Here is a 14,187-nt window from a genome sequence, read left to right as displayed (position 1 = left end):
CTTGTCCTTACAGGCCTTTTGCTATACATTGAAGGGGGTGTGAAAAATAATAACGATAATAATAATGATGATGATTAATAATCCAATGGAAGGAAGTGCCTTCCCCCAAGCTAGAAAAATATTATTAATAGCATGTCTCGCACTTAGCTAATTTCTCCTTGCCTCGGGGGAACTTCTGTGTTCAAAATAGCAGGAAGATGAATGATAACACTTGGGAGGTGTCTGAACCAATGCTATCTTGCTCTTAGCCTGCCCCGTCCAACTCCTCAGGTAGGTCTAGATTTGTTAGCTTTGCAGCTGTTAACTTCTGGGCTGCACAGCTGTTCCCCTCTCTCCGCAAACCTAAACCCCCTGGCTTAGACTGGCACCCGTTTTCATGAACAATTTTGGATCCAGATTTGGCAGCGCTCTGGGTATGACAAAACGACAGTGTAGGCTAGAGCCTTCCCCATCAACTGACTGCATATATCCTGAATGGTAAAGACATTCCTTTTTCCATATTATTTGTGTCTTTTGGGTCTACAATGATGTGAGGGGTGGAGGAGCGGGTTTAGGAGTCTGAATGTGACTTGTGCAGACGGATCATTAAGGATTAAAGAGAAGAGGAAGGTGGAGAGCTGAAAGGAAGATGAGAATAAGGGACCCTGGGAGGATGGCAGGAAGGGATGTCTTCCTTGCAAACCTCTCTCAACCCTTACACTATGTTTTCACCCACCCATCTGCCATTGCTGCTGGATGAAACAGGGCAGATTTGTAATACTTCCCTCTTTCTCTCTCTCCCCCAGGGCGAATCTTACTTTAAATTCTTTCCTGGCATGTAACTATAAGCCACTGCTTTTTGTTTCATTTCTTCTTGCATTTGTTTTTGCTTGCTCTTAATTCTATTTATTATACGAATAGGGCCAGCTTCAGAAGATCTCCCTTGGGATGATGGAGTAGCACGATCTCTGTGGTAGAGGCTATGTACCTGCTTCTGCTGGTAATTCTGCCTATGCCGAAAATACGGACGACAAGAGGAATATAATGAGAGCAAGGGTCACGTGGTCATCAATTGTCTTGGCACAGGAAAGGCTGAAATAAATGGATTCACTCAATCCACCTAATTCCCTTTCTGCTACATGGTAGCTAAAGTGAAAGGAGGAAATGGAGATTAGAGGGAAATTCGTTTGAAACAAATAAGACCAGCTCAACACCTAGGACTTTCGAGATACCTACGGTGCTTGGGACCCTTCTATATTGTTCAGGTTTTACTTCCCTTTCTTTGTCTCCCCTTCTGTTCCCCCTGCTTCCTAATCCCCTGTTTTATTTTTCTGCAAAGTAATGAAGTTTGGAAGCCTGACACCAGAATGACTTACAAACGAGGGTGGGGTGAATCACATGCTCCTGGCTCCTGTGCCGTATTTGGCTGCAACGTTTCCAGCCTGCTGCACTTTACGGGCTTATGCTTAGCGGCTCTGCCAAGTAACATGCTGCTGGCCTGTGAGCTCCAGGGTGGATGGCTGTTAAGTGAGAATGCATCCACCCTCCGCAGTACGAAATCGGAGATGGGCGAGCCTTGCAAAGTCTGCACGCGGAGGCCGGGCGAAAAGAGCGGAGGATTTTTATTACGAGAACGCCACCCTGCTGATGACTAATTAGACCGAGTGGGGTCCAGATGGCCAGCATCTTTAATAACACCAATCAGAGATCCAAATATTATAGTACAGTGCCCTTTTTTTCCCTAGAAAGACCAAACATTTATGGAAGCCTCACATTGTGCTTCAGACCCTGGTCAGCCTTGCGACTCCAGAAATCTTGAGGTGTGGGATCCCCATGAAAAAAATGGGATGGGATTAGCAGAGGATGCTATCTTTAAATCTGCTCCCGCTGTCTCCAAGAATTACCCTCCCCAAATTACTTTTCAAGATTTGAAATGCTTCCCCTGTCCCATCATTTGTTTTTGGTTGGGTTTTTTTTTCAGTCCTGCAACAAACCCCATATGCCTGACGCAGAAAAGCCATCCTGCTCTGAAACGGGCAGAAAAATCTCCGGTGATGGAAGAACCTCAACAAGATTCAATTTGGCTTGAGTACAGGCACTACAATATAGCTATTTTTCCCACTCTGGTGAAACCTCATGGGTCTGGCAAAACAAATGTGAAAAATCTTGTGAGTTATCTGGTATTTGGTACTATTGCTTGAGTGAGAAGTAGGATGTTTTGCGATATCGGAGGCCCAGTTCACCATAAAAATGGAGTACCTCACAATTGTTAATGTATCTGTGATCATCCCAGCACCCCTCTGAAGTATTATTGCCCTCGTTTCACAGGTGGGGAAGTAAGAGACTCATCGATTCTCTTCAAGTTCACACAGAAAATGTATGGTGGAGGAAGGAAAGGAAACCGAGCGACTCTAGCAATACCCTAGACTGAAGGCCAACTTTTCATTTCATCTGCACTTGAGAGGCAGCGGGCACGGAAATGCGACTCCACTACCGACCGGGGCCACATTTCCCAACTCCTACCCAAGTCGAGAAGCACTGACTCATAAAAACAGTCACACCAGTTTGACTTCAGTGGGATTGCTCACAGGAGGCATTATTAGATCTGGCCAGTAAAATGACAATTCCATCACCCGACAACTTGCAAAGTTTTGAATTTTGTATTTGTTCTCCATTGGAATAAAAACAAATGCTTTCAAAGGTTCTTGTGAAAGAGAATTGTGTTGAAACATCTGTTTTCAGATCAAAAAGGTCAGGTTTTTGCTCTGTCTGTCTCTCATCCATCATGGACCTCTGTTGAAACTCTTGTCAAAATGGATGTTTTCTCAAAAGGTACCGTTTGGGATGCAATGGCATTTTTCCATGGAAACGTGTTCTGTTGAAATGTTCTGACCAGCCCTAATTCCTTCTCCATAGGCTTGATCCTCAGCTTGATTTCCATGGATCTACATCAAGTTATACCAGCTGAAGATCTGGCTTGTGTTTTTCAGGTTCACAGAATCCATCCTTTCATCACGTTAGTGAGCGCTCCCGTCGTGAATATGGCAGCAGTGGAATGCCGGTGCGTTCCAAAATGTACATTTCCAAATAGCCCTTAGACATGTCTGAGTGCACTGGACTGAATCAACCACAGACATTATGAGGTTTGTGGTGTGTCTGAGTGTAACAATAGCCAAAGAAGCATATATAAGAGTTCCTGACATGGGAGAAGAATATAGCCTGTGTATATGTTTCATTAAATATATTGCATATTACTATACAACTGACCAGCATTAATTAAACATGTCTGATGTAGGAGATTGCAACGTAGTTAGCTCTTCCACTGAGGAGGAACATCACCCAGATCAGCTGAATGGAGGATATATTTTGATGTGCTGTCACATGTATTGTATTAATTTGATCCGACACATGGCATGTAGAAAACAGGTTTTTCCTTGTGTGCTAATCTATGCACCTACTCTTACTGGAAGAGCTAATGGCCTCAATAAGTGATTACACTGTAATCATATTTATTCACTTGGATAAACAGAACGCAAAGAACCCAATATATCTCGTGGTAAAGCACCTGAAATTATTTTTGTCATGGGAAAGGGGGAGTAACAGACCTGAGAAAACCTAGTGCTCCTAGAAACTGCACCCATCAAGTGAACTTTCTGAGATGTTGATAACTCAAAATGTCCATTTGTTTGAAAAACAAATACTTGGGAGCCTACCAGAAGCAGTTGTCAGCATGCTATGGGGAGAGCAGCAGGAAATAGCTGTGGCAATGAACCTATTCCCCTAATTCCTTAAAAATAGAAGGAAAAGAAATAAAAGAAGGGAGGTAGAAATCGACAACATTGGATGTAGGTGGGGGCAGGTAAGCTATCTTGTCAGCCCAACCTGGTTGCGGGGGCATTCAATTGCTTTCAGAAAATAATAATAAAATTTGGAATCTTTTAGTTTGTGCAAAATTTGTGTCTAATGAATGGGCATCCTGAAACTCCTGAAAGGAAATGTCTGAATAGTTTGGCTTTCTGGCAGGACAGATTCACATGGACATTTACCAAGAAAGCCTCCCTGACAGAGCAAAGAGCCCTGCTGCAATCTTCCTCTGTGAGGTGGGTGAGCTGATGGAGGTACGAAAGTTGGCAAAAGGATGCCGAAGGCTGAGGGAAGTCTCTCGGGATTCTCTGACGTATTTTGGGGGTGAGCAGGGGTGCATGGAAACAAGGCTTAAAAAATAAGACCGGGCAGAGCAGAGACAGTCTAAAAGCCCAGAGGTTGAGCTCCCTTTGTAGTTATTTGTGGTGCTTGAGCAGGCTGAGTAAGGTTTCATTTGTGGTTTTTATTCTCTCCCTCATCCTTAAAAAATGTGGTGAATTCAATGAGCTTTTCAACCAGTAGCCAGGTCCAGCACTTGAAAAATTATCTGATCTCCCCCTTGCCCTGCTTCCTTCCCCTCGGACACACAGTCCCTGCTCCCAACAGGCCCACTTTCTTCTTGGTATTAGCGAGTAGCTTTGTGGCCTAAAGAATTATTGAAAAATTGAATTCTCTTGGTTGACATAAGCCTCAAGGCTCAGTTGAAGGTGTGCAAGACAATTCAGGTGTAATCCAATTGGTCTTCAAAGGGATGAAACATCACTGCTAAGTGTTCAGTAGACTCCCCTTCACCTTCTTGATGGCAAGCACCCTGGTATTTGCAAGCTGCAATTTGAATTCACCTCGGGTGTCCCTAGTAAGCAGATTAATGGCACTAGCTATGATTAAGTATAATACAAACACATTCAGGCTGGCAGATGCCTCTCAATCTGGATTTGAAGCATACATAACCATGTTGTTCCAACATTAAGTCATCATCATGGTTTTTTTGATGCACTTCAGTCCAAATTTGTGGCCCCCATGCTATCCTAGCATGGGATAATACACCTCATACCCAAAGCATAGTACTCTTGCTGTCCTTCTCCTGCTTCACTTCCCTTGCTGCCTCCATGCAATGCACCTTTATCCTAATCTTCACCAACTCCTGCTATTCCATCCCTCCAGAGCTGTATTTATGCATCTCAATCCCAAAGTGCAAGACACCCACGTGGTTTCAGTAATATGGGAATCTCTGGCTCAATGAAAGCCCTCTAGAAACATCAAGATTAGAAGGAGGGAAAGAGCAGCTTCTGATGGCACAATTAATCATATTTCCTTTCCATAGTTCTGAGAAGCAATGCAAAGTAGATCTTTATTGCTTCAAAGGGAACTTTTAAGCCTTGGTCTGAGCACCTGGTTTTAACACGAGGGAATGCTTTCGGTTTGGAAGACAGCTTTGTTGAACCTAGAAAATAGGGGTGGGACTTCTGAATTCTTATATAAGCTGTTTTATCTAAGTGGCTTTAGATAAGCCACATATGGTCTCTGGGCTACATTCTGGCCTAGCTCTCATTACTTTGTACTTCTCTGGTTCTGCAGATATTTAAGAGGCACTGGAGGTGATGGTTGGCTGAAACCCTGCAAGAGGGCTTGAGTGCTTGGCAGATGAACAGGAGGACATGCTTTTTGTCCATCACTTCAGCCCCTTGAGAAGAAATCCTACTCTCCTGATTCAGGTTCCTTGGATAAATAAACCAGACCTAGTACAACTACCTATACATTGCCCAGATAATCATGGCTGTACCAAGGTGTGCTCTTCAGCACTCTGTAAATTTTAGGTACAAAGGGGAAGGTATAAATACCAGCTGGATCCTTACTTTTGAACCTTTTACAGGATCAGACCAGCTAGGTGGGCCATTTCTTTCAGCACGCTGCTGGCATCTTTGCCGTACTGCTTGGAGAGCTCTTTGGCCTGGCTCACGGTCTGGATATTCTCTCTCAGATTAGCGTCTAGCCGTACCTGGTCCAGGTACTCTGGGTTTGCAGCCTTCATTCTCTCTGCCAGCTGACTCTGGCTCTGAAGCACTGAACAGATCATTTCCTGGAGTTTTGTTTCTGTAGCAATGACATGCTTTGTGGCACGATTCAGTTCCCACACCTGCCGTTGGGCCTGCTCCAGGTCTGCAGGCACTTCTTTCTCCTTTACAATGAGTGAAAAGCTATAGCCGTCCATGTGCACCTGCAAATTGCAGGCACCTGAAAGACAAAACAAGTTATATCCAGCGATTTAGCTCATTCTGATTTGAGTCCAAAAGAGATGTCTCAATGCTTTTGCCCCTCAAACACTAAACACTCAGAGCAACAGATCTGCTCCAAGACACAAAATTAGGCTCTTTCCAACTTCCTTATCGGCAATGTGTCTGTGTGCGTGTGCACAATAGAAGCATTTGCCAGTAATATAAGCTAAAATCCTCCATGCCACTTCCTTGAACATACAAAGCCAAATTCATCCTTGGCACGGGTGTGTTGACATTTCCTCCATTGCAGCCAATGGAGTTAGACAGGGTAAATTTGACCCATAATCCTCTGTCATTTACTCCCATTTATTCACTGCAAACTGTCAAGCCTTGAGTGAGCCTATAAAAGTATATTGCAAATCCATTCTAATCTTTCATGAGACTCTTCATTGTTCTTCTTCTTATTGGTTTCACAAACATATGGGTTTTCCTTCCGTGTGGGTTTTGTTGGCCCCTTTGGTTTAGGTTTCCTTTCTGCAGTAGCTTAGCAGGTCAACATTACACAGGAAGGATTGGCTTTGCTGCCATGTGAACCCGCACAAGAAAGCCAAATCTAGACACTGGATGAGAACCTAAGAGAGGTTTGTGCGGTCAGGACAAACTGGCTGGAAAAAAAAATGAAGTTCACCATCATAGTAGAGCCCCAGCAGAAGAAGGTGACCCAAGAGTCTTAGGCCATCTCTGTACTGTTTCCCTGCCAATTCCAGGTGTGGATAATAAACCACTCCGCTTATTCCTGTGGTGCACACCAGAGATTAGCAAAGAAACAGTTCCCTTGGCTGCTGTCGAGGCCAGCACCAGTTTTTTAGGCCCTTCTTTTTCCTTTGCAATGACTGCTCCTGATCCATCTCCCCGGCTTAATTGTTAGCCCTCGGCGCACCCCAAGATACAACCGTAGGGTCTTGGCTGCATTGCACACTAAGGGAGAAATCCAGGACTTGGCAGCACAAGTATCGGTGAATTTATCAAATGCTTTGGTTAAGTGACAAGGTTCTTTGGGTGAATCTGATATCTTTTATTAAACCAACTTAAATGGTGGGGGAAAAAAATTTAAGTGAGGTATCCAGATTGTAGCCATATTGGTCTAGAGGCAAAAGGAATCAAAACTCATGGTAGAGGCAATGTCTTTTATTAGATCAACACATTTTTTGCCAATTTTTTTTTTTTTTTTTTGCAAAAAATTAGTTGGTCTAATAAAAGATGTCACCTCTACCACAAGATCTGATTCTTTTTGGTTAAGTAAGGTGATATTCAAAACAGGGGTCATTCTGCTTTCTAATGCTGGCACTAGCATGTGGGAGGCCAGAGCTGAACCTCACTCCCAGTTTTTCTATGAGGAGAGCAAATACCACACCACCTTTTCATGTGGTGCCCCACGTTACAGAGCAGCAACTCCCCACTACCCAGTTAAAACCTTTTAAAATCCTGGTGTGGGGAGGGTTAAAATGGATGCAGAGTTTTTATTTTATCCCTACTTTCTTTCTAGGCCCCTGAATGGGCTGAAACAGACTGTTGTGGGGACAGAAAAGGCTACTACTCTTAATGTGCTCTAACACGCAGTTGCTAAGGGCTTTATTACTGCATCTACTGCTGCACTCCTATCCAATGCAGGCTCTTCATTGCTGAGTTTTCTCCTAGCCAAGAGTCTGTAGACTGTTCTCTACTGAGTCCAGCTGATGAGTGTCTGAATTGGCTTGAAGATGCTGCTGCTACTTTATATGGTGTATTTGGTCCTCACTGGGTGCGTCTACATGAGATGCTAACTGCACAGTAGCCTAATAACACTGTGCAGTAGCATGTTGGGCAAAACCTGTACTAATACGCTACTGCTCAGTAGCATTAGGCTACAGTGTAGTTAGTTTCTGGAAGACCCCGTGCGCTGGTGGTACTGTGCAGTAGCACCAGTTACTATGCATTGATTTAGTACTTGGTTCTCCAAGGACTAAAGTAAATGCACAGTTACTAACCCATTGTTTTAGTAATGGCTTTAGGTAGCTTTAGTCTGCAGTTGCTCACCATGTTCCCGCTTTATATTGTCTATACAGTCGGTCAGGCTGCTAGTGGGAGCACAGCCAGAAGCCTCTTTCAGCCTTCGGATAGCTTCCTCCATGGCAGAGTGATCCCTGTATTGCTTGTTGAAAGTTTCAGTGATATCTGAAAACAGTGTGTCAATCTCGAGCACATTTACCACTTTCATGGCAAGGGTTCCCTCCTTACTGCAGACACCTGGGAAGATTAGAAGCCCACAGGCATCTGAGGGTTAGCAAAGGAATAAATTAAGCAGGACCTGGATAAAAAAGCTTGCAAGCAATGTATGTAAGAGCCTGAGTTATGCACCAGGATCAACTACAGACTCATCGCTATGTTTAGACATTCTCTTGGTAGAGCGGCATCTACCTACCTGCTTATGTATTCATCTGGCCTGGGCTACTATAGGAACACCAGATCATTTTTAATGCACAGTATCCCTTGTCTAGTGCTATGATCCCCTTTCAGAGGCACAACATGATTAAGGGTAAGACTTTCAAAAGCATTTCAAAGATCTAGGAATCAAAAACCCATTCTCAAAAGTGACTTAAGGGCCATGAGTCTTTCAATGACTCTTAAGCTCCTCAGTGCCTAAGTCGCTTGTAAAAATAGGTGCTTTTAAAAGCTTGGCCTCAAGTGGCCTTGTCCAAGGTCACACAGGAAGCAGAAAACACTGTTGCTAGGTCTCTCAAGCATTAGGCTTGCTGCTAACAAGAGTCTGTTTATTTTTTTAAGTATTTTTGTTGTTTCTCCAAGAAGAAATTCCTCTTAGTGAAAACTGAAAATTTTCCATGGAAAAAAAATGGGGGGTAAAAAAAGTTTTGAAATCATTTCAACATGCCACATTGATATTTTCCACATGAAAAAAATAATGGCTTCCTGCTTTGAAATGGCTTTTGTTTTGAAATTAAAGCTACCTATCGAATCACCCGCGCCTGAAGATGCCCTCCAGGGGAGCAGGCCCCTCCACAGTTATTAGGAACATGGAGCCATACCTTGGATCAGACCCCATCTAATGTTGTACAGTGTTTCTTAAGGTGGCCAGAAGCATTGCATGGAAGAATCCTGCAGTAGGTAGATCTGGGATATCTTGCTTCCCACAGATCACAAGAAAGAAGGCAAGACGAAGGGCCATGCCCTCTATTGCTGTAAAGAAGCATGGCTATACTGTCGCTCGAAACTGTTGATTCAAACCAAGACAAGGATCAATCCAGTCATTTCAAGACCTGAGACTAACGTCCTTCTCCAGCAGCTAAATGCTGCTTTTTTGCAACTGATTAAGGGAACTAATAAGCTGACACTTTCAAATCCACCTAGAATGTGTGTATGCCCAATTCCTGATAATTTTAATTAGAACTTGACATCCAAATCCCTTTGAACATTGCAATATAGGTGCACCACTGAAAGCAGTGTAGCCCTAATAATTAAAAACTGAGTTATCCAACTGGGACGCAGACTAATGATTCCATGACAACATCCTTAGACCATAGTTTGTTTTACAAACCTGCAGAAAATCTAATTGCATCTCCTGAGCAATGGAACACATGATCTATTTGCTAGTAATATTTCCAACAAATGTCAGAGAGACTTTTTTTTTTTTAAGAAGGAAAACTTTGGTCAGACTTTATTCTCCAAAACTAGGTTCCAGTATGCTTCCCTGGTGCCAAATTAATACTGAGAGTGTTTGAAAAAAAAAAAAAGCATATAAGTTCAGTAAAAAGAAAAAGAGTTCCCTTTTCTTGAACAAGAAGAAAGATCAAGAGTGACTGTAATCCATTTGGAGCTAGAGGGAAGCTCAGATTCTGCTCCCGATGTGCCAGACAATGTCCAATTTTGCCCTCTGTCTTATTCAAGATGTATCTTTGTTTAAGACTCTTTGGAAAATATAAATGAATTGGTTCCTGTTTAGACTTTTTTGTGAAATACTATTGAGAGAGATGAGAGGAACAAGCCCAGTAGAATTCTTTGCCAGGTGATGTATAGGTTTGCCGAATATAGAGGGCTCCCCATTAAATCATTTCCAGGTAAAATACTAGGCCTGTTCCTGGATGGAAATTGGGGTTTAGGAAAAAAAATAGACAGAAAGCTTTTGCTTTCTGAAGAAAATTTAGATTTTTCTTCTAAGTAAAAAAAAAAAAAAATGGTTAAAAAACATAAATGTTTTCATTTTTTTTGATTGAAAACCAAAATAGTTTAGCCAAACCCCAAAATATTTCAGTGCAGCTAAGCCACCATTCTCCCTCCTGGGAGTTATATGCCAGGCGTCCCATGTTGGTTTTCACCGAGATGGGCTCTGGAACAAGATCTTATTATATTGTGTGCACTGTGATTCGGGCAGATCCTACTGGATATCGGAAGAATTTGAACCAATTCACCATTTACTTAAGTTTCATAAACTAGTAAAAGCAACCACTACCAAGTTTCCAAATCTTTTAAATATCCCATTTATGGGTATTGCTACAAACTGAATATAGATGTTACCCCCAGTTCCTCGGCAATAGTCTCCCTTTGGCAATCGTATTCTACTTCCTTTAAATTTCCTTTAAGTTTCAACCAAACTTGATACCCTTCACTTCCTGTCCTAAACCTCCTTCATTTCACCCTAAAGTGGTTGTACTCCAATAGCACTGCAATTATTCCTACACGTGCCTGGCAGCTAGTAAAAGAATTTAGGTTTCTTCTGGATAAAAGTACTATGACATCATTACCATTTAACATACCTTGTTATAACCACATGCTTGCAAACTCAGTTGTGGGGGGTGGGGGGGTCTACTTAATTTCTTTTTTTTCCTTTGTTTTGTGTCTTTTGACTGCACAAAATGCAAGGCTCTGTGTATGTGTGTGTGTGTGTGTGTGTACCAGTTCAGTGCTGCAACATTTTTGGGCTAGGACCAGAACTCACTAATTATCACTTCAACCACCATCCAGAAACAGAAAAAATAAAACCTCCAAGGAAAATAGTTCACTCTTACCAGTGTTTTGAGAGGGTTGCCTTGTGTACTGCGCAGTAAGAGGTTCCCTCTGTGGAAGAGAGAAAAAGTTATGTCTCAAGTAAGGGCTTCAAACTGAGAAGTTAGCTTTGCTTCTGCTTTATTATCGTTGGTGGTTGCCCTAGGGCCACCTGTATCTCCGTTCAGGGAAGACCCTTAGTGTCTTATATATTGCTTACAAAATCAGCTTTAAAGGTGAGGGGTATCAATGCCTTCACACAAGTTTCGGTGATGAGCAATGAACCTAATTGTGATGCCCTTACCTGCGTGGAGCTGTATCTTATGACCCCCTACACTTAGTGGTATTGCTTGTGCAATGATGGACCACAAGCAAAATCTCACCTGAAGAAAGGAAAGTTTAAGAAGTCTCATAACCCCCAGATGAAAAATTAGAAAGTTTTAATTTACCCAAATACAGTTTTCTTCCTTGTTTTTCTCTGCACTGAGCTGATATAACCCATGATAGTGCTAGGACCGTTTACTTGAGTTGAAAATTTGCCCCCACATCTACTTGTAAGCCATTCTTTAGCATGCTATTCCAAATGTTGGCTGTTTTATAGAAAATTAAGTCTGTGTTTTGAGAACCAACCAGAGAAGAAGCCACTAGTTGCTTATAAGTGAGCTAAATGATCTTATCTAGCTTTTGATAGAAAAGATTTTTTTCCGCTTGTTTTTAGCCTCCATTACATTCTCTGGTATTGCCACCAGAGGTTGGTTGTTAGCGGTCCATCATCACTATGTTACACACTTCATAACTCAGTGTACCAAAAGCTGCCTCCTGCTTGCAGCCAAATCTTGGGACAAGCTGCTGGGAAAAATAATGTCAATGAGCTCACATAGTGTTTAAAAACTTTTTAAAAAGTAAGTGCGAGGAAAGTTAGGTTCAGTTGCATTCTGCTGGTGCCTCCATCTTTTCTTTTATAAAATGAAGACGTTCGTTCTTCCCTATCCCACCATGAGTATTGTAAAGCTTAATGAATAATATTGGCTGTCTTTTGGAGAATGACAGATTAGAACTTGGTAGAAAAGCAAAAGTTTTATCTAGTAAATTTAAAATCACTGAAAAATTATTTTCATCATAATTCTGAAATTCAAAAAATTTCAACTGGCAGTATAAAATCATAATGCCTTGGCAGGATACACACTGATGATGCATTAGTGACAATGCTCACTTATGCGTGTTTGAAAAATCTCTAAATTGCTACCCATTTTGGTCTTACGAGTCTTTGCCATGTTTAAATATAAAGAAAATTATGCAGTTAAAAGGGCCAGGGACAGAAATAGCTCATAAACCTGTATAAGTGATCTGAAATTAAATCTGTACCACAACAGAAGTTCAGTGCACATAAACTGCTTTCAAAATGGCCAAAACTGGTTTAAGATAAACCTGGATGGATGTAGTATCAGACTGAACAGACTTAGGTTAAATCAGTTTATTAAACTTCTGCCCCAGATCCCCTTCAGATTCAAGTTAACTCTCAGTCTCCCAGTATCCCAGGATGCTTTGCACTTCCCCCACAAACCCCACCTTGTAGTGTAGGTGGGCTAGCCTTGGCCAAAGCTGTCTGCTCCAACCAAGGAGGGAGGCATGCTCTAGCGCCCCTCAGCTTCTGGCCTGGACCACTGCAGGCAGGTGGCTGCATTTCCAGAATCAAAAGTGAACATCTGTTCACTTGCTTATTGTTTGAATCTACACAGCTTATATTAACCTGCAAAGATCGAATTGATTCAGCCTTGGGCTTTTTGTCTGTCTGTACTTAGCCCACGGGTACAAATTTGGGCTTCTAACCCCATGGAAAAAGAATGCAGAGGGTTGCTGTTTAAATATGTAAATGAGGAGGGGGAGTTAATTGTTAAAGATGGAGCTCTTTCATTTCATTATTTTAATTATTGAATCATTACTTTGTGTCGAGGTAATGCATAGGAACCAATGCATGGACCAAAGCTGCAGTGTGTAGATGCTGCACAAACACATAATGTGAAGCTACCATCCCCAATGAACATGTAAGTCCATAAGCTCTGCATCAGGTGTCAAGAAAATAAATCAAAATATTTTCCAAAATAATATACCATGCAAAAACCTCTTTTGGCAAAGGTGAACAGTTCCAGTAACACGCTCTGTTCCCTTACTGCCTCTAGTTCACATTTCAGGCCAGACTGGCACATTGCAATCTGCCCTAAGTGAGTGTCAGCACAGAGTTAAGCAATGCCTTGGGAGCCAAGCAGACACTTGGCTCACGCTTTGCCCAGTGCATAGCCTCAGCTGTTGTGGATAGACAGCCAAGGATCCTCCCTCTCCCCTCTTTGTGCCTACCTGCCTGCTCCATGCACCACCTGTTAAGAGGAGGAAGTAGTAACCCCATAATACCTGTTTCTCCAACACTCTTTGTACCTGTAATGAGAGTACACAGGCAAATAGCCTTTGCATTCCCTGTCTGCACACAAATCGTGACCAGGTTGTTTATATACAATATATATTTTTCCTATATAACTACACTGAACTCTCTCTCATTCTTTCACTGCAGTGCTATCTATTCATCGGCCAGACCTTATCCTCATGGGACAACCTCCTTCCAGCTCTACAATGCAGGGCAACAATGATCACAGATAACATTTTGCTGTGTGATTCACTTCTTCACTATTATGCTTCCCACCTATCCTATTGCAATCCCTGATGCCCCAAGCATTCGGTACCACAGACATAGCTGTGTTCTTACCTCTCCTGAAGTACCTGGGAGCCGGTGACAACAGCAGAAGAAGGACATGCTTATCTACAAAAGGCTAAAATGTGCAAGTTGCCACTGGGCCTTTTAACGAGCTTGCAGGCACTATTAATTGCCCCCAAAAACACATGCACCAGCAATAAAGTTGGATGCACTGGCACGAAGCATTTCAGAAAGAAGCGACTCTGCTGACTCGAGATTCTCTCTCAAGGCTTCATGTTTTGTCCTGCATTTCTGTCTAAAGCAGAGTAATGGCCCCTGCCAACTCAGGCTCACTCCTTCTGCAAACAAACTCTGCATTGTCAAACAATTACCCTGCGCTTGAAG

The 14,187-nt window shown here is 42.5% G+C and overlaps 1 protein-coding gene across 1 annotated transcript; it reads right to left on the bottom strand.

The window, feature by feature from the left end:
* Positions 1-5,710: 5,710 nt before the first annotated feature.
* On the bottom strand, positions 5,711-13,962 carry LOC112551213. Its single transcript, XM_025210916.1, has 4 exons — positions 13,855-13,962; positions 11,120-11,168; positions 8,136-8,345; positions 5,711-6,078 (listed from the first exon to the last, which is right to left on the bottom strand). Exons 1-4 carry the CDS (start codon positions 13,900-13,902, stop codon positions 5,711-5,713), a joined length of 675 nt encoding a protein of 224 aa, XP_025066701.1. The 5' UTR covers positions 13,903-13,962.
* Between the last annotated feature and the right edge of the window lie 225 nt (positions 13,963-14,187).

Source organism: Alligator sinensis, unplaced genomic scaffold (assembly GCF_000455745.1).
Source record: "Alligator sinensis unplaced genomic scaffold, ASM45574v1 scaffold282_1, whole genome shotgun sequence".
In the NCBI taxonomy this organism is placed as follows: Eukaryota; Metazoa; Chordata; order Crocodylia; family Alligatoridae; genus Alligator; species Alligator sinensis.
This window is presented reverse-complemented; position numbering and strand designations above follow the sequence as displayed.

Bases quoted from the DNA above. Each gene is read 5' to 3' on its own strand.
- LOC112551213 (XM_025210916.1), bottom strand. From the start codon at position 13,902: ATGTCCTTCTTCTGCTGTTGTCACCGGCTCCCAGGTACTTCAGGAGAG. The intron at 11,169-13,854 runs GTAAGAACACAG...TCTCTTCCACAG, and splicing joins TCCCAGGTACTTCAGGAGAG to AGGGAACCTCTTACTGCGCA. The intron at 6,079-8,135 runs GTGAGCAACTGC...TTTGTCTTTCAG, and splicing joins CAATATAAAGCGGGAACATG to GTGCCTGCAATTTGCAGGTG.